General features: G+C 44.9%; 1 protein-coding gene and 1 long non-coding RNA gene across 6 annotated transcripts in view; one reads left to right on the top strand and one right to left on the bottom strand.

Annotated features, from left to right (window-relative positions):
- IDO2 (indoleamine 2,3-dioxygenase 2) overlaps window positions 1-19,940 on the bottom strand; it is a 65,145-nt gene that overhangs the window by 24,138 nt on the left and 21,067 nt on the right. The window contains exons 2-7 of one of the 5 annotated variants that reach the window (XM_043454582.1): window positions 17,181-17,276; window positions 11,968-12,087; window positions 8,050-8,168; window positions 6,574-6,588; window positions 4,594-4,693; window positions 2,999-3,116 (exon numbers count right to left, since the gene is read on the bottom strand). In XM_043454582.1, coding sequence (XP_043310517.1) covers window positions 2,999-3,116; window positions 4,594-4,693; window positions 6,574-6,588; window positions 8,050-8,168; window positions 11,968-12,087; window positions 17,181-17,276 — 568 coding nt within the window. The remainder of the gene's footprint in view (window positions 1-2,998; window positions 3,117-4,593; window positions 4,694-6,573; window positions 6,589-8,049; window positions 8,169-11,967; window positions 12,088-17,180; window positions 17,277-19,940) is intronic. The other 4 variants (XM_043454584.1, XM_043454586.1, XM_043454585.1 and 1 more) reach the window with 4 other exon arrangements.
- Window positions 1-19,940, top strand: part of LOC122432569 — a 34,242-nt gene that overhangs the window by 5,738 nt on the left and 8,564 nt on the right. The window lies entirely within an intron of this gene.

The raw sequence follows: 19,940 nt of genomic DNA, 5'->3' as shown, positions 1-19,940 counted from the left end.
AAGCAGCACTTCAGATACCTGAGAGGCTGCTCTAAAGTGGCAGTGGGGGAAAGTCAATATATAAGGTTTTGGTGAAGGGGGAATTCAAGGCCATGAAGCACCCATTTTACGAAAGGTTTTTGTTAGTCATGAGGATCTGATGTCATCACGAAGGGATTTAGAGTTTCTCTAGATATGAGGAGACACAAGGATTTAGATCATAAAATCTGTTCCTAAAAACATCCAACTATCTAAAGATCTGTCCCACCGGATTCCCAGGAGCACAGAGCGCCTCACTCCACGCTGAACTCCCTCGGGGGTTGTTGAAGGTCAACAGCTATAGCAGCATGGGGTTCAATCTCCGTGGAGGCAGATGGCAAATGCCTTTATTGTTTACTTGCTGGCAATGCTCTTGGTAAGTGCCAATTTGCAGTTGACAAAGGGTAAGCTGGAAGTGGTGTTGTGTCAGAAGAAAATACAAGGCAACAGTTTCCACGGCTTTTCAGAGAGAATAATTATCCCTCAGCTTTTCTGAGAGTTAAACTCGGAGAACAAGGGCCGTTAATAACCACACGGGCTTGAAATCCAGACTTACTCATATTTTGGAAGCCTGGAAATCAGAGCATAGTTTAGCCTTCCAACGGAGCCCAAAGCTCTGACCTGGTTGATTTGCTTGTTCACCACCATAACAGGAGAGCTGAACCTGGGTCCTGCGAGTGTGCAGTGTGAAGGTCCATGTGTGTGACGTGGTGATGGACTTCTGTCTTGGGGAGAGTCAGGATATGGAAATAGGACTGTCTGGGTTTGATTTCCAGTCAGCAGTGAGAACTGGGTAAAACTGTGAAGGGAAAACCCTGTGTGCGTTGGAAGGAGACTGCTGATAAAAGTCACCGCGGACGGTTCTCATATGCCAACTGCAGCTCTAGAGCAAAGAGGCTCTGCCTCGGCCCTGCCTCCTCCCCTGCCTTGGGCACTGCTTCAGGCGTGACTCCAGGCCAGAAAATTCCTGGAAAAGAGGACTTTGTGGAGAAAAGGAAGAAGCAACTTGTGCTAAAGCTGAGCTCAGAAAAAAAAGGAATCTTGGAAAGCTCCCTTTGGGGGAGGAAAGCAGTGAAGCTGAGCTCTACTTATCAGGCAGACGAAATTCAACTACAAAAGAAATTCAACCAATGACTAAAACATTCATGTGATTCCTTACACCTTGCACTTTCTATTATCGATCATTTTTATGATATCACTTTTCTGGTTACCATGGTTAAGTAACAAATCACTCAGACTCAGTGGCATAGAATAACCATTGTACTGTGTGCACGGCCCTGCAGGGCAGGAATCAGGGCCAGACCCAGCAGAGATGGCTATCTGCTTCACAGTGCTTGGGTCCTCAGCCGAGGAGATGGAGCTGAAGGTGCCTGGGCAGTGGGAACTTAAGACTCTCCCAGGGGCTTATTCACCCCTGTGCCAAGTGCCCAATGGGGTACACTTGGCCTCTCTGTGTGGTCTGACATCCTCTTCAATGCCCCGGTGACTCCAGTGGACTTTTTTTTCATCATGACTCAGTGCACACCGTGACAGATGCATCATGTTTTCTAACCACGCCTGGGAAGTCATGCCGTGTCACTTCTGCTGAGTTCTACTGGTCACAGGCATGTCACAAGCCCACATACATCACACAGGCTTCACCCCTTGAGGAGAGGAGAATCCAGGCCACATGTTTAAGGAGTGTAGAGGGTGGAAGATGCTGTTGGGGTTGCTTTTGGAAGTTGCAGGCTGAGACCATCATGTCTCTCACTGCAGTGACTAGTAGTCACTTTTTATAGTAGACACCTGCATAGGATGTCTGTGTAGGCAAATTTGCCTTGGGGTGACCCAAGAGAAATCATCCCATCACCTTCCCAGGCCATCAGACCTCCTGCAGAGGGTGATGAAGAAAGCTAAAAGTTGGCCCAGGCTGTAGAAGTGACTTTGAGAATGAGAACTAGGGAAACGTGAGAGAGCCAGACAGGGCTAAGGCCACCTTGCCGGGACATACCCGTGACAGGCTGGAGGGCCTCCCATGACCTTCCGAACCACTCACTCCAGTTCATTCATATGATCTGGGCACCTGCGATGCCTCGCTAGTTGTCCCGACATCCTGAGTAATACACTGAGGGCACCCTGGCAAAACTGAAATCCATCTCACTAAGCTGGGAGAGCTGGTTTGGCAAGAGACCTACTGATGTGATCGGGAGGCCTTTAAAATTAAAATTCGGAGAAATGGGGAGATGTGATTCTGACATGTAAAAAGAGACCTTTGAATGAAAAGAGTATGTAATCAGATGAATTTCGCAGAGTCTGTGAGGACAATCTATCCTTTTAATGAAAAGCTAAAACTGAGCTACATCTGGTTTCCATCTCCCTCCCTCCTGCTCCATTTCCTATAAACACTCTCTTTTACTAGAATCGATTTTGTTTTGCAGAAGGAATGGATACTCAGTTGTTTTTCCTTTATTAAAAAGATCACACCCTCTTCCATTTTAATTTTGGAGTTTCTCCTGAGAGAGGAAGTTAAATAGCTGCCAAGAAATTGCCGAGTGATGTGATCACCAGAATAATGTTTAACCAGTTGGCGAAGGGTGTGACCTTTAAGTGACCACTCCTGGGATAACCTATCCCTTCGCTGGCCACAGAAAAGGAGAACTGAAGAAGCCAAGGTCAGTCATGTTCTCTGGGACCAGGGTCATTGCTGGTTAAAGCAGGTATAAGCCATATATGTGCCCCTCCCCTTTTCCCAAGCTTCACGTGAGACCTCAATGCACAGAAACGTGACCGCCCAAGATAGGAAATCAGCCTAATTGCAAGCAAATGGAAAGGAGTCCAAAAGCACAGAAATATCCCTGCCAACTGAGAGGTCATTTTCCAACAGTCTGAAAGGCAGTTACCTTAAATCCAGGCTAACACAGCAGCACCATCCCCTGGATGCTTCCCAGCCTTCAGGCCCTTTTCCCCACCAGGAGAGCCCTCAGGCATCAGGCGCATGTACCGTGCATTTGTCCCAAGGCTCCGGTGATGTCCTGGATGGAGACCCTCAGTTGCTGCAAGGCTTGAAGCAAGGAGTGTGGGCTGGGCTGCAAGATGGCGTTCACGGCCTGAACCAGGGCCTGGAGACGAGATTCAGTCCCTCAGTGCACGAGCATTCACTTACGGTCAACTGAGGTGGGGAGTCCAGGAAGGGCAGCCCTCTGCCTGCTAGACCGCGTGGCGAGGCTCCCCCGGGGAGTGGTCCTCAACCAGATTGGCCGTGAGGTCCTCCTGAGAGGACAGTCTCTCTGGTCAACTGCTGGATGGACCTGGTTAGGTCTTTCTGGATCTTTCCCCTGGCTGCTCCTTCTTGTCCCTCTCAGGGGCCTCCCTCCCTCATTTCCCTCCTTCCTTCTTCTGGAGTTATCACACATGAGCATCCTTCCTACTTCTATGTCTTGAATCAGGACACCTTCACTCCTCAACTCTTGTCTGATGGAAAATCAGAATCTGTGGACCGCTCAGTTCCAGAGTCCTGTCATTAGCAGCCTCCACTTTATCTGAACCCCTTACCAGTATCTGATCCTGTTTCCATAATAAACACACGGATGAGGAGTAAAGTGACCACATAGTTTCAGAGTGAAGGAAGGAGCAGTAGCCCAATCTGGTAGCCCAATAACCCCACTCTAGATACGGAAGCCACCCAAAATATGCTTATCAGGGAAGGTGGTGAGGAAGGACAGAAATCTAACTCCAATATCTCTAGGCAAGACATGGATGCTCTGTGGACACCTGACCTTCCTGGGACCTGCCTGAGCCTTAAAGGGATACAAGTTTACAACCCCCAAGGGCTAGGTGACTTCAAGGATGATACATTTTTAGTTTAGCTAGTTTTTTTTTTAACTTTTCATTTTCTGTTGAAGGTATAGCTAATTAACAATGTTGTGATGGTTTCAGGTGGACAGCAAAGGGATTCAACCATACATACACGTGTATCTATTAACCCCTCAAACTCCCCTCCCATCCAGGCAGCCACATAAGACTGAGTAGAGTTCCCTGTGCTACACAGGGGGTCTTCGTTGGTTCTCAAGGAGGGTTCATTTGAACTCAGAGCCTTTGTATGGCATCTCCTCCTGCCAGAGATCAGACTCTGTCTCTCTATCTCTGTCTCTCTGTCTACATTACTCAGGGATTAGCTTTCAGACCTGTCATTTCCCATGGGAAGTTTTGCCCAACCTGTTGAGTCTGAATTAGATTTTAGATGTCTTTCCATGAAACTCAGCACTCTTTTCCTCGTTACACCCGATATCAACCCACCTTCCCCCACTGGATCCTGAGCCTCACTTGGAAGCCAGAGCAATGTCTTTCTTATTCCCCCAGATCTCCCATTGCCTAGAACAATACTTCTCTGTTTTGACCGTGGGCAAATGGTCAATTCTAAGCTTTATGGTAGTTGAGGAATGGGAGCTAGAACTTCAATCTCTTTGCTTAACTAACCAAAACAGGAGTCTATACTGATTCTGTCACTGTAGAGAAAGGGTGTGGGTGGGAAAGAAAGCTCACAGATTTCTCATTTAGGAGAAAAAAAAAAAAAAAGTGCTTTGGGTGGAAAGATACCTTAATCCCAGGCACGGCTGCTTTCTCCACCAAAACAGTCACCAGTATAAAACCACGCAGGCTTTCTCCCCCAGGGAATGAGACAATGGTATCCAAGTTCCTTGGGAGGGAGAGATGACCACGTGGTTAGAGAGGTTTGGGCACGGTGAGTATGCAGGGCCCAGGGGTGGCCTCCAGTCAGGTAACTGCTAGTCCAAGGTGGAACCAGCGGCCAAGCTACTCATCTCCGCAGGGCAGCCTAGGACAAACATCTCTTCAGCAGCATACAGGAAGGAAAGGGACACATCTGCTCCAGCCCAAGTGCGCCTAAGCTGAACTCCCAAAGTCTGGCACAGCCTTGATGGTCCCAGACCACCACTCCAACCTCAGGAAACCACTACAGCACGGGTGGACAAGTAGGGTTGATTCTTCACACACCCTTCCTGTTAGGAACACAGAGTCATAGAGCTACAGGGAGCATAAGATGATAGTTGCTCTGTCATGTCTGAATCTTCAGGACTCTATGAACTGTGGCCTGCTGGGCTCCACTGTCCATGGGATTTCCCAGGCAAGAATACTGGATTAGGTAGCCGTGCCCTTCTCCAGGGGATCTTCCCAACCCAGGGACTGAACTGAACCTGAGTCTCCCACACTGCAGGCAGATTCTTTACCATCTGAGCCACCTGGAAGGCCCAGGCCATGGCTAACTCCACGCCCCTTTTCTACAGACAGAAAAATATAGCCCAAAGAAGCAAAGTCACTTCCCCAAGTTCATCCAGTTGCTTAGTCACTGGAGCCGTTTCATAACTCAGGCTGGGACTCTCTCTAATCAGTTTCTCCCCCCATCCCCTACCAAATTCTGTATTATAGTAATGAAAGCTGAAGACTGTAATAGAGGATCATTCTTAAATGACCTGTTATCACATGGATTCAAATACCCCAGAGCTGAATCCAGTCTATGAAGCATGCAAACTTCATTCCATAAATCACCTCTGCCTCTAACATTTTAAAAACAAGAAGAAATGAAAAACACAAAAGAAAAGTAAGTCAGGGACTCCCATAATTTCAGCAGAGTCACATTTCTGTGCAAAATGGGGTCTTCACCCTTCATCTCTCCATCTTCCGAGCCAAAGCTTTTATGCTGAACCCCTTATTGAGCTGAGGTTTGTTGATTAGAGAGGCAATGCCAACTTAGAGGTTAACTGTGCTCTCTAGTGAAAGAGGAGTCTAAAAACATCTCAACCAGATTTGCCCCGCAAGCTCCAGTCTCTGTAATATTTCAAAGGGATTCTGTAGCTGTAGCAGCCACAGCCTGCCCTGTGTCCTTTCATAGAAGTTATGGTGAGACCAGAGATCTTTTTCAGATTTTGCGTGCGTGTGTGTGCTGTCAGTTCAGTTGTGTTCAACTCTGTGCAACCCCATGGACTGTAGCCCACCAGTCTCCTCTGTCTGTGGGTTTCTCCAGGCAAGAGTACTGGAGTGGGTTGACATGCGCTCCTCCAGGGGATCTTCCTGGCCCAGGGATCAAACCCACGTCTCTTACTTCTCCTGAATTACTGCATTGGAGGCGGGTTCTTTACCACTAGAGCATTAGACTTGAAAAAAAATCACAGAGAATTAGAGAACTGGTGAAGCTTTGGTGAGGAGTGGTTTATTTGTTTGCTCTTATTGCATTGGCTTTTACTTTTTTTTTAATGTACAAATTGGAAAATATAGCAAAGAAAATTAATTCCTTAATTTACACATAGCAGAGACAACTACTGTTAACTTTGGGGCTGTTGATTTGAAACATATGTTCTTCTAGTCTTTTTTTTTTTCATGCATTTCTATAAATTATATATTATACATGCAATATGGGATGCTTTCTTTTTTGTATGTTTATTTTATTGTAAATTTTTACAGTTAGCGAGAATCCTAAAGTGAGTATGGGGTCACAAAGGGTCAGATACAACTGAGCGGCTGAACTGAACTAAAGTGAGTGAAGGATTTCTGATAGCTTACCTGATTTCCAGGGGTCTAGTCCAATTTCAGTGATTGACAGAAGAAAAAGAAAAGAAAGGAACAAATCAGTTTGCAAACTTGATATGCCATCCAGGGTCATGTGTACACAAGGCATGTGCATCTGTGAGCAAATGAACCTTCAGACACACACACAGTTTAGATGTCAGGGGCTGTTACTAGGCTATGGGCCTGAGGGCAGCAGAATACATCATCCCAAATATATCACTTTGATGGATTATTTTGAATTAAAGGTACTTGAGAAACAGCAGTTGCCAAAAGGACACCCTGACCTCTTTGTGCCCCTGAAAGTAGGAAATAAATCTTCCATGTGAAGGACGTCCTCTCTGTGCCAGGCGGTAGAGAAAGAGTCTTATCGCCAGAGACAGGAATGTGGGGCTGAGGAGCTTGTACAAACAAACCTTGCTACCTCTCCCCTAATTAGCTACCCCAAGCCCAAACCCCAGTGTCTTGTCAAGTTTTTACAAATGTACTGTTTCCTTGTCTAGAAGTTATAAAAGCTGCCTGCTTCAGTCACATCTTCAGCTTCATATTTTTATGGAGTTCCAACATATACAAAATTAAATTTGTTTTTCTTCTGTTCATCTGTGCGTGCATGAGTGCTAAGTTGCTTCAGGCGTGTCTCTCTCTTTGTAACCCTATGGACCATAGCCGACCAGGCTCCTCTGTCCACGGGATTCTCCAGGCAAGAATACTGGAGTGGGTTGCCATGCCCTCCTCCAGGGGATCTTCCCGACCCAGGGGACTGAATTCCCATCCCTTACATCTCCTGCACGGGCAGGCAGGTTCCTTACCACCAGCACTATCTGGGAAGCCCCCTCTGTTCATCTGCCTTAAGTCAGTTTGATGATTAGACTAGCCAAGGAGCCTAGATGTGAAGAAGGGCAATGTTTTCTTCCCTACAGGTCTTGGTGTAACAAAGAGTGAGCCAAGTCTCAACGTACATATCAGACCCAAAACACTGAGCCTGTGGCCATCCAGACAATTTATCTTGTTCCTTTCATATCTTTGTAACAACCTGTCCCAGCATGTTCAGAGTGGGTTGAGAGGAAACTCCTGTGAACTGTGAATTTTGAACTTGGGTTTAAGTTCACCCTTTCTTTGACACCACAAGTGTGTTAGTTGCTCAGTCGTGTCCGGCTCTTTGCAACCACATGGATGGTAGCCTGCCAGGCCCCTCTGTTTATAAAATTTCCTAGGTTAGAATACTGAAGTGGAGTGCCATTTCCTTCTCCAGGGGATCTTCCGGACTCAGGGATCGAACCTGGGTCTCCCACATTGCAGGCAGATTCTTTACTATCTGAGCCACCAGGGAAGGCCCCAGGTAATAAATATGAGCATCTCTCAACCAAAAGAGCTGACAAAGTTTGGACTTTTCCTGTAACAAGAGAAATCACAAACCTCTCCCTTACCCAGTTTTCATTTGTTCAGATCCCAAGCACCCTCTCCTGGTCTTACCCTCCTGGGTTCCTAGTAGCCCAGTTGGCCAGCACCAAGTCCGAGTGAACGAGGATAGGAGGGAGCCCCAGGTTCCTGGAGACCTCGACAAAGGGCAGGGCAAGGTTTCTTGGCAGAATCTTGCGGATATAAATGCAGACAGTTAGCACATTATAGAAAGAATGCAATGGAGGAAGCAATCTTGTCTTTTTTTTATTATTGGCATATATTTGTTTTTCAATGCTGTGTTAGCTTCTGTGTAATTAGTTCCTGTGTAGTTAGTGTGGAAAATTGAACCAGATACACGTATATGTATATCCCCTCTTTGTTGGATTTCCTCCCCATTTAGGTCACCATAGAGCACTGAGTAGAATTCCCTGTGCTATAGAGTAGGTTCTCATTTGTTATCTGTTTTATACATAGTATCAGTAGTGTGTGAGCTTCCCAGGTGGTGCTAGGGGTAAAGAGCCTGCCTGCCAATGCAGGAGGCATAAGAGATGTGGGTTCGATCCCTGGGTCAGGAAGATCCCCTGGAGGAGGGCATGACAACTCACTCCAGTATCCTTGCCCGGAGCATCCCCTGGACAGAGGAGCCTGACAGAGCCCCAGCTCATGCGGTCTCAAAGAGTTGGACATGACTGAGCAACTATGTCAATTGGTTTTTTATTCCTAAAAATCATGTGGTAAAGAAATAACCTGAGAATAAAAATGGAATTATATGAGTGGGGTTCCCTGGTGGCTCAGATTGTAAAGCGCCTGCCCGCGATGTGGGAGACCCGGGTCCAATCCCTGGGTCGGGAAGATCCCCTGGAGAAGGAAATGGCAACCCACTCCAGTACTCTTGCCTAGAAAATTCCATGGATGGAGGAGCCTGGTGGGCTACAGTCCATGGGGTCGCAGAGAGTCGGACACGACTGAGTGACTTCACTCACTCACTCATATGAGTAATCATATAATTAATCCATGTAATTAATATATATAATTAATTAACACATATCCATATAATTAATATAAATATAATACACACCTCACTCTCATATTTATTCTTTAACAACCTAGTGGATATATTATTTATGAGTATGGTCTGAAATATATGTGAAAAGTACAAAATTGGACCATGCATGTACATATATAGTATAAAATAATCTCTAAAAATTGTACAATTAAGAGTATGAACAAATGTTGAGGCATAAGTGGGGACTGAGTTGATGAGCTGTGAGAGAATATCCCTCTGTGTGTGTGTGTGTATATATGTATATATATATATATATATATATATCCTATATATATCCAGACAGATAATGTAGATACCTGCATACAAGTGTTTTCTGCATAGTCTTAGTTTTAGGAACAAATATGTGTATGTGTTTGTGTATATATGTGTGTGTTTGTCCTTTTCTCGGGGAGACAGATGGGAAGACTAGAATATTTCATCACACCCAATAACAACTTCAAGTAAGTCACCTTAGGACAGTCCCCATTCAATCCCTGAGTAATCTGAGGACCTCTCTAAAGAACCCTCTTTGTCCAAATATCCAGAAAAATTACCAGGACCCATGGGGATGGGAGTGGGGGACTCTAACCATCAACAAGGCTAAATAGATTGAAAAGAATATTCTTATGCCTCCTTTCTCCCACTTCCAACTTCCTTCCCCCTTAATGTAAAAATATCTATTCACAGAAAGTGCAGAGGAGCTAAAGAGCCTCTTGATGAGGATGAAAGAGAGCTGGCTTAAAACTTAGCATTCATAAAACTAAGATCATGACATCTGGTTCCATCACTTCATGGCAAATAGATGGGGAAAAAGTGGAAGCAGTGACAGATTTTCTTTTCTTGGGCTCCAAAATCACTGCAGTGGCTTCAGCCACAAAATTAAAAAGACATTTGCTCCTTGGAAGGAAAGCTATGACAAGGCTAGACAGCGTATTAAAAATCTGAAACAAAGGTCCATATAGTCAAAGTTATGGTTTTTCAGTAGTCATATATGGGTATGAAAGTTGGACCAGAAAGAAGGCTGAGCACTGAAGCTGCTTTCAAACTGTGGTGCTGGAGAAGACTCTTTAGAGTCCCTTGGACTGCAAGGAGATCCAACCAGTCCATCCTAAAGGAAATCAGTCCTGAATATTCATTGGAAGGACTGATGCTAAAGCCGAAGTTCCAGTCCTTTGGCCACCTGATGTGAAGAGCTGACTCACTGGAAAAGACCCTGATTCTGGGAAAGGTGGAGGGCAGGATGAGAGGGGAGGGACAGAAGACCAGACGGTTGGATGGCATCACCAACACAATGGACATGAGCTTGAGCAAACTCCTGGAGATGGTGAAGGACAGAGAAGCCTGGGGTGCTGCAGTCCATGGGGTCACAGAGAGTCAGATGTGGCAGCGACTCAACAATAATAGTTTTCAAATTTAAGCCTAAGGCCAGCTTCCCTTGGGAGGCAGGGGATGAGGAGGGCAGTGCAGGAATGAGGTGTCTCCACAGTAGAAAAGTTAAAGGAGGAAATACAGGGAAAGTAGAGATGGTTTGAGGTGGTGTGTGGGAATGGGTGTAGGGAGCTCAGTGGTGATCTGGAAGGTCACAGACACACCGGAAGCTGGTGTCTCCCTCCCTTGTCACCTACTTCATCCCTTCCCCAAGCGAGGATGCTGGTCTGGAGAACAGAAAGAGGAGGAAAAATCCATTGGGATGTTCCATCATGTGTGCCTAGACTTCAAACTTTTCCACATCAGACACATGACTCTTTAAAGTTAGATGCCCTGACATTTAAACAGTCCACAGTAGCTCTCTGCTTCCTTCCCATCTCTTATCTCACTTAGCCTTGCTTTCATCACTGGGAGTCTCCTCTATTTACTTGATAGACAAATTGTAGAATAAACCCAGGCAAACAAAGTAAGAACAGGTTGCTCACTCAAGCTTGCAGAAGCAAAACAAGGATAACATCCTGATTTCTGTAAAAGGTCCATTTATAAAAAAGTGAAACGAATAGTAATTTATACTGTGGTAAGTGAAGCTCAAAGACTTCATGTTCTGAGGTTCAGGTCGAAACCGTAAAAAGTTATGCAAGGAGTCAGAAGAGATTTGCATGAAATGTTAAGAGACAGACCAGCATTTGGTAGATAACAAGCAACATCAAAAAAAAAAATAAAATAAGCACAGTGTTATAAACGGTAATGTGTGTCTCTGGGGAATGAAGGCTGCATTAGTGAAATCAGAAGGTCTGGGTTGTGACCCTGGATTTTCCACAAACTTGCTACCTAGCCTTGGGCCAGAAATTTAACTTCTGTAGTCCTTGACTGTCTGTAAAATGGGTACAGCATTGCTATAAGCGTATGAGACTGTGAATGCTGTGGTTACTGATGTGAGGAAGAGCACAAAATGCTGTAAAACGGGTCATTCAGGGTTTCATGATATCTTATGACTTGCCTTCAAATGCACCAGTTTAACATTCCTAGAAGAAAGTGCGGGTCAGAAAGAAGAAAAGAAAAACAATTCAAAAACAAATGAAAGGGCTCCCAGTGCTAAAGAAAATTAACTTCCTGGCCAGGTGGGGAGAAATGGTCTTTCATTTAAATGGGCCTTTTGCACTTCATTTTACTGCTGCTGCTGGGTAATAGTTAAGTCATGTCTGACTCTTTGAGACCCCCACGGACTATAGGCCCCCAGCCTCCTCTGTTCATGGGCTTTCTCAGGCAAAAATACTGGAGTGGGTTGCCATTTCCTTCTCCAGGAGATCCTCCCGACCCAGGGATTGAACTCATCTCTCCTGTATTGCAGGCAGATTCTTTACCACTGACCCACCCGGGAAGCCTTTGTGCTTCCTTCATCTCAAACCCAAAAGAAGACCGTGAAAGGAGCCATTTTCCAGGAAAACAGTGTAGACAGTGTCCTTCAGGGACAGAGAACCTGCCAGATGAGAAGACAGGAGTTCCTTTGTCCCTACCTCTTTGGGCTGCGTCTCCCCATCCTGCCAGACATACCCCATGGTGATAAAGCTCAGGACGAGGCGTGCCAGGCGCCACTCTCGGTAACCTGTGAGGAACTGGCAGTTCAAGAGCGGCATCTGTTCAGGAGAAATGTCCGGAGGTTACCAGTTGCGGGGGTGTAATGGCCATGGGAGTTTTGTGGCTTGAAGGGTCCTTTGGGTGTAACTGGTGGGTTATGTTTCAGTTAAGGCAATCCTCACACACTCATTTCTGCCCTAATCTCAGGACACTGCAGTAAGAGAGGTCTTTCACATGATATTGTTCATGAAATGCCAATACCTACATCCCATGCAAGCCCCCAAATTGTCCCCATGGTAGTGTCTGGACACTGGTCACCATTATTGAAGTGGCAACTTGATTGGAGTGTTATATTAACAGAATAAGGTAGTCCCAAGACTGATATCATGTATCAAACAGGGAGTCTCCCAGGGCGACTTTTACAATCCTGCCTTATCAAACACCTTCTGCTTAATGGGTACCACTGAACTTCAGTATCAGCCCACCTGCTGCGGGCGTGACTCTCTCAGTATAATTCCTAGGTGAAAAGGTAAACGAAGTCCAACGGAATTAGGAATCGACCCAACAAATTCCCTACGAGGGGGTGGTTGTGGGGAGCCCAAAGGCTGTTCAGTCCTTGTCCGAACTCTCCCGGTGACCCTGGGTGGGTCTTTTCACTTCTCCACCGGCTTCCTCCTCAAGATGAGTCATAGGGAAGTGTGGAGGCCACAGTTGCTATTGAAAGCAACACCCTGTGCACAAATATTTTATTCCTGACAGCCCTGCTTCTGCAAATAGTACCAGTTTCTCAGTTTAGTTCAGGATAGCCCTGCCTGCTTCAGATGACACCTCTGAGCTCTAATTTCCCTGCATATCCCGGCTGGGTTTCCTCCCCCCAACCCCCATCTCCGCCATCCTGCCCCCAGTTCTAGACACAGTCTGATCTAGGTCCTTCCAGGCGCACCTCTCTGGGGTCCCAAGTGCCAGAAGGGCGGCCGTGATAATGGCATGTATTTCTTTGAGAGAGGAGTGGGATGGGACCAGGGGTCCTATCGCCCTCGTAGAAGCTTCTGCCTCCGGGATGGGACTCCTTCCTATGCGGTCCTCTATGGACAGCCTTTCCCTGTCTTCTGCTTTGTACCAGATTCCACATTTTGTCCTAAAAATTGACTGAGATACAATCTTGAAAGTTCTGTGCGTTAGGGGGGTGTGGGCGAGGAAGGGAGGGAAGAGGGGAAAGGCGGGGTTGGGAGGACCACTGAGATATTGCATTTTAACAAGAACCAGCCTGAAAATTACAACCAGAGTTATTTATTCAGTATTTATTCTAAGGAAGTTACTAAAATGTCCAAGCCTTGATGCTAAAAGCGTCTCACTCAGGTTGGTATCCCATCTTCTCCCAAGACTCACAGGCCATAACTGAGGATCAGCAAGGGTAAGATATTTGCCCAAGGTCACAGAGCCAGGAGGTACTGAGCCAGGGTTATAGTTCAGTTCTGCTGGCCACTGCCCTGCACTATAAAGTCCTCTCTGCCAGATGAAAATCTGAAAGCCATATGTGTCATTTTACATTCTATCAACCACATTTTAAAAATAGGAAAGATAAAAAGAAAACACTGAAGTGGAATTGGTTTTAATAACATTTTATCGAGATTAATATATGCAAAATGTTAACACACGATCAACATTAAAAATATCGAGATATTTTACACTCTCCTTTTATAGTAAGTCTTTAAAATCCAGTGGATATCTGACATGTTAATTTGTCCCCAGTCATATTTCAAGGGCTCAGTGGCCATGAGTGGCTACTGGCTACCTACCCTGCAGCCTCAAGGTAAGGGAATAAAGTTCCAAGATGTTCTGGGGTCACCTTCTATTTTTTCCTAGCTCAGGATTTATAATCAACTCTTTCTCCAAGGAGCCCTACTTCCGTTGATTGGAAAAGAGTTCAAATAAATGGGCACTGGGTTTGCTCTTTGCTAGCGGAATGCCACTGTTTCTAGATCCTCACAGTGGGCCAAGTTAGGAAATAGTGCATGTGTATGGGGGGTGGGGGTATGCCCTGGTGGGTCAGGGGTAAAGAATCCGCCTGCAATGCAAGAGACCTGAGTTCGATCCCTGGGTCGGGAAGATCCCCTGGAGGAGGGCATGGGAATCCACTCCAATATTCTTACCTAGAGAATCCATTGGACAGAGGAGTCTTGCGGGCTACAGTCCACGTGGTCACAGAGAATCTGACACGGCTGGATGAGTAAGGAGCAGGATGTGTGTGTGTACGCCTGTTATGCTGCCACTGCTGTTTAGTCCCTAAGCCATGTCCAGCCCTCTTGCAACCCCATGGACTACAGCCCGCCAAGCTCCTTTGTCAATGGGATTTCCCAGGCAAGAATACTGAAGTAGGCTGCCATTTCCTTCTCCAGGGTATTTCCTTACCTAGGCATAGAACTCACATCTCCTGCTTGGCAGGCAGATTCTTTACCACTGAGCTACCTGGCAAGCCCATACACCTATTATATACACTGTTTATCCACATAAATTTATTTGTCCATCTATGTATCAGTGTGCATGTACGTGTATATAAGGGCATCCCAGGTAGCGCTAGTGGAAAAGAACCCACATGGTGGTGATGGTTTAGTCACTAAGTCATGTCCGACTCGTGTGACCCCATGGACTGTAGCCTGCCAGGTTCCTCTGTCCGTGGGATTCTCCAGACAACAATATGAGAGTGTGTTGCCATTTCCTTCTCCAAAGAACCCACATAAATGATGCTAAAATGCTAAACATATCAGATGTCTCCAGCTCTAACCTGGTGTCACAGGTTGATCTTATTTTCCTGCCTTGTTATAACTTGCCTCTCTGACAGTGAAATATCACCACAATTCATTTATTTATTTGCTCAGCCTAGTGTGTGTACACACACACACACAATGGTTTCAGAATTGTTCAACTGTACTGCTTTGCAAAACAAATTCACCAGCTTGAGCGCAGTGATTACAAATGGTTCTTTTTTAACCCAGCACCAGTCACAGCATCACTTTTCTGAGTAACCTAGGTCATCTCCCTTTCCCTACCCTCTTTCCTAAAGTGATGTCATGCATCTGTAGGACAGCTAGATTCACCTAGGTGTGATTGTCTGCATTCCATTCCAGCATCTCCCAACATTCTGGTTAATATTTTAAAATTTGCGGACCCTTCACTATGTGATGTACAATTCTATGGGTTTCACAAATGCATAGAATCACGTATCCACCACCAGAATACCATAGACTCCAGTTATGTTATCCTAAAATCCCCCTTTAGTAATCCTTTCTCTTCAGTCTCTCATCACCATTGACCTGTGTTCTGTCCTTATAGGGTTCACCTTCTCTGCAATGTCACATGAATGGAATCGGGATATGTAGCCTTTCGATTCTGACAAGTTTCATTTAGCAAAATGTACATAGAGTTTATCCATATTGTTGAATAAACCAATAGCTTATTCATTTTTGCCACTGAATAGCATTCCTTCATATGAAGACAACTCAGTGTCTTCCAGACTGTTGTAACAAAGTACCACAGGCTAGAGGGCTTATGAACAATGGAAATTTAATTATTTTGGTTTTGGAAGCTGGCAGTCCAAGACCAGAGTGCCGGCACGATGGGGTTCTATTGAGAACTGTCTTGCTGTCTTCTTGCTGTATCTTCCCATGACAACAACAGAGTGTCATAGAGCCCTGGGGTCACTTTGATAAGGGCACTCATCCCATTTATAACTATCCCCTTCTTCTCTCATGACTCAATTACCTTGGGTGTTGGTTGATTTGAGGTGTCAGTTTGACTAGGCTAAGAGAAGCCCAGATGGCTGGTAAACATTTTGGGGTGTGTCTCTGAGAGATTCTGGAAGAGGTTCTGGAAGAGATGTGGGGACTGAGTAAGGAACTCACCTCACCAGCTCAGGTGGAATCACTGCCCTGCGTAGGGCCTGAAAAGAACAAAATGGAGAAAGGGAGGCATTGCTCTGTTTAAGCTGGGACAGCCACTTCCCCTGACCCGTAGCATTAGCACTCCTAGTTCTTAGATCTTCAGATTCAGACTGGAACTTGCACCATTGGCTCCCTGGGTTCTCAGCTTTCCTGGGCCTCCTCCAACTTGCAGGTGGCAGACTGTGGGACCTCTCAGCCTCAGTAATCATGTGTGCCAATCCCTCCTAATAAGTCCCTTCCTATATAGATAGATAAAAAAAAGTCTGTTTCTCAGCAGATCTCTGACTAATCACCTCCAAAGGCTCCGCCTCCTAACACTATCACATTGGGGATGAGGATTTCAATGCATGAATTTGGGAACCACACAAATGTTCAGGCCTTTGTACTCAGTTTAAAATTCCCCTGTTAAAAAATAAACAAATAAAATTCCCCTGTTGAGGGACATCTTGGTGGTTTCTGGTTTAGATAATCACTTACACATCTGCTTTTCCATGAACACAAAATTTCAGTTTACTTGGGTAAATATTTAGTAATGTGATTGCTGGGTTGTATAGTAATTCTTTATTTGAATCTGCCACCTGGATGGAAGGGGAGTTTGGGAATGAACACATGTATGTGTATGGTTAAGTCTCTTTGCTGTTAACCGGAAACTATGATAACATTGTTAATTGTCTATGAGTGAAAGTGAAAGTGTTAGTCACTCAGTTGTATCTGACTCTTTGAGACCCCTTGGACTGTACCCTGACAGGCTTCTCTGTCCATATAATTCTCTAGGCAAGAAAACTGGGAGTGGGTAGCTATTCCCTTCTTCAGAGGCTCTTCCCAACTCAGGGAACCCTGACCATGGGGCTTGATGTGAGAATTCCATGCCTATCCTGACCCAGATACAACTTATCTATCAATTTCCTGACAATTCTTAACCAGATTGCCTTCTTTAAAAACAAAACAAATATTTGTTGAGTGCTTAATATAATATAGTCCAGGAATTGTTCTGTGTATGCTCTGGAAATTTTAGGGAAACACACATCATACAAGAAGCAAGTGTTATTCCACTCATCACCAAGAGTGAGATTGTTTCAGTTCTGTGGATAAAGTCACCACCTTCAGTGAGTGGTCAGCTGACCCATGTCTACAATGTGGAGAAAGAAAAGTGGTGAGAGGATGAAAACAGGGTCGTGAGAAAGGGTCAGGGAGAACACAAGATGTTATACCTCATCTACTTGAGCTCGAAGCTGATGGTTCTCAATTAACTGGGGAAGTCTGTTGGCAATTTCCATCCAAGGACGATAGTGACCGGGGAGTTCTCTCTGCATCCAAAAAATACAAATGTCTCAGTATGTTAGACCTCTCTGGGAAGCAGCCTCAATGCTACTTTCAGATTTCAACCTTAAGGCAGAATTCAGGTCAATTCTATTCAACAAATATTGAGAATTCGCTGAATCCTATGTGAGGCACTCCAGATACACAGGTGACTAAAATACAGTACTTGTGATTAGGAGCGTGTGACTACTAAGGGATAAGTATAGTGTCATCGGACATAACCCATGCAGTATAATATATTCGATTATAGATGTGTGTAAGCTTAAGAAAGGGCTTCCCCAGGGGGCTTAGCGGTAAAGAATCCGCCTACAACGCGGGAGCTGCAGGAGACATGGGTGTGATCCCTGGGTCGGGAAGATCCTTTGGAGAAAGGAGTCACAACCCACTCCAGTATTCTTGTCTGGAGAATTTCCACAGACAGGGGAGCCTGGAGGTTATAGTCCATGGGGTCATGAAGAGTCGGACACTACTAAAGTGACTTAGCATGGCACAGCACCATTAAAAACTAGCAGAGGAGGGAGTGGTTAATTCTGTCGGTTATTCTAGGGGATCAAAGAGAAATGGTCATAGAAACATGACATTTGGGGCCACCATTAGGGTCTGAAAGTGACTTTTCAGGTTGGCAATTTGAAGATGAGAAGGCAGTGAAACAGAGCAGATGATGGATAAATCATCTGTTCTTGGGATTACAGATCATTCAGTGTTACTCAAATCTAAAGTTTAAGAGAAATGACAGATTAACGACAAATGACTCATAACAAATGTGAGTCACTCACTCATTAGTGAGGTGGATGAACCTAGAGTCTATTATACAGAATGAGGTAAGTCAGAAAGAGAAAAAGAGATACCATATATTAACGCATATATAAGAAATCTAAAAAGGTGGTACTGATGAACCCATTTGCAGGGCAGGAATCGAGATACAGAGAATGGACTTGTAGACACAGCGGGGGAAGGAGACGGTGGGATGAACTGAGAGAGTAGCACTGATATTTATACATTACTCTGCATAAAATAGAAAGCTAGTGGGAAGATTCTGTATAACACAGGGAGCCCGGCCCGGCATGCTGTGATGACCTAGGGGGTGGGATTGGGGGGAGGCGGGAGGGAGGTTCAGGAGAGAGGGGATATATGTATGCTTATGGCTGATTCACACTGCTCTACAGCTGAAACCAACTCAATATTGTGAAGCATTTATCCTCCGATTTAAAAGAAATTGGGGGAAAAAAGGTAGAGGCAGTGAGGATGATTTCCATGTTTATGAATCAAGTGACTGGATGAATTGGTGAGAACACCATGAACTGAAGCAGAAATACAGGTGAAGTCACAGACAGGGCACACAGTACTGAATTTATTGTTAGATCTGTCTAAAAATTCCATGGAATGTCACCTAAAATATCCATGGAATGTCAAGATATGGCTGTATACTGGGCAGCTGGGTATACAATTGGGAATTCAGGAGAAAATTTACATTACAAATGTGCAACTGGGAGTATCACTGTAGAGCAAATTCTACTTTGTGGTTAAAACGAAGAGTATACAAAGGTAGTTCAGGAGACGTTGCAAAGTGAAAAGAGAAGGCTTAGATCAGTGCACTCGGGGATCTTACAAGGCGGGCAGAGGAAACAAATCCAGCAATTCAGATTATGAAGACATGCACAGATGCTCAATGAGCCATAAAAGAACCACCCTATGGAAGTCAAGACATTAGAGGGTTTTCTTGGAGAGCCAGACATCTTTTAAGACTTCTTAAGTGAACAATGCAAAGACAGAGAGGAAAACAATAGAATGGGAAAGACTAGAGATCTCTTCAATAAAATTAGGGATACCAAGGGAATATTTCATGCAAAGGTGGGCACGATAAAGGACAGAAACTGTATGGACGTAACAGAAGCAGAGGATATTAAGAAGAGGTGGCAAGAATATGCAGAAGAACTATACAAAAAAGATCTTTATGATCCAGACAGACACAGTGGCATGAGCGCTCACCTAGAACTAGACATCCTGTAGTGTGAAGTCAAGTGTGCAGGCCTTAGGAAGCATCACTATGAACAAAGCTAGTGGAGATGATCGAATTCCAGCTGAGCTATTTGAAATCCTAAAAGATGACGCTGTTCAAATGCTGCACTCAGCATGCCAGCAAATTTGGAAACCTCAGCAGTGGCCATAGACTGGAAAAGGTCAATTCTCATTCCAATCCCAAAGAATATTCAAACTACCTTACAATTGTGCTAATTTCACATGCTAGCAAGGTAATGCTCAATATCCTTCAAGCTAGGCTTCAACAGTACACAAACTGAGAACTTTCAGAGGTACAAGCTAGATTCAGAAAAGGCAGAGGAACCAGAGGTCAAATTGTCAATATCTGTTTCCTCACTGAAGAAGCAAGGGAATTTAAAAAAAAGCACCTACTTTTGCTTCATTGATTATGTGAAAGCCTTTGACTCTGTGGATGACAACAAACTCTGGAAAATTCTTAAAGAGATGGGACTATCAGACCACCTTACCAGCTTTCTGAGAAATTTGCATGCAGGTCAAGAAGCAACAATTAGAACCGGACATGGAGCACCCAGTTCCAAATTGGGAAAGAAGTATGTCAAGGCTGAATATTGTCATCCTGCTTATTTAACTTATATGCAGGGTACATCATG

Source organism: Cervus canadensis, chromosome 31 (assembly GCF_019320065.1).
Source record: "Cervus canadensis isolate Bull #8, Minnesota chromosome 31, ASM1932006v1, whole genome shotgun sequence".
NCBI lineage: Eukaryota > Metazoa > Chordata > Mammalia > Artiodactyla > Cervidae > Cervus > Cervus canadensis.
This window is presented reverse-complemented; position numbering and strand designations above follow the sequence as displayed.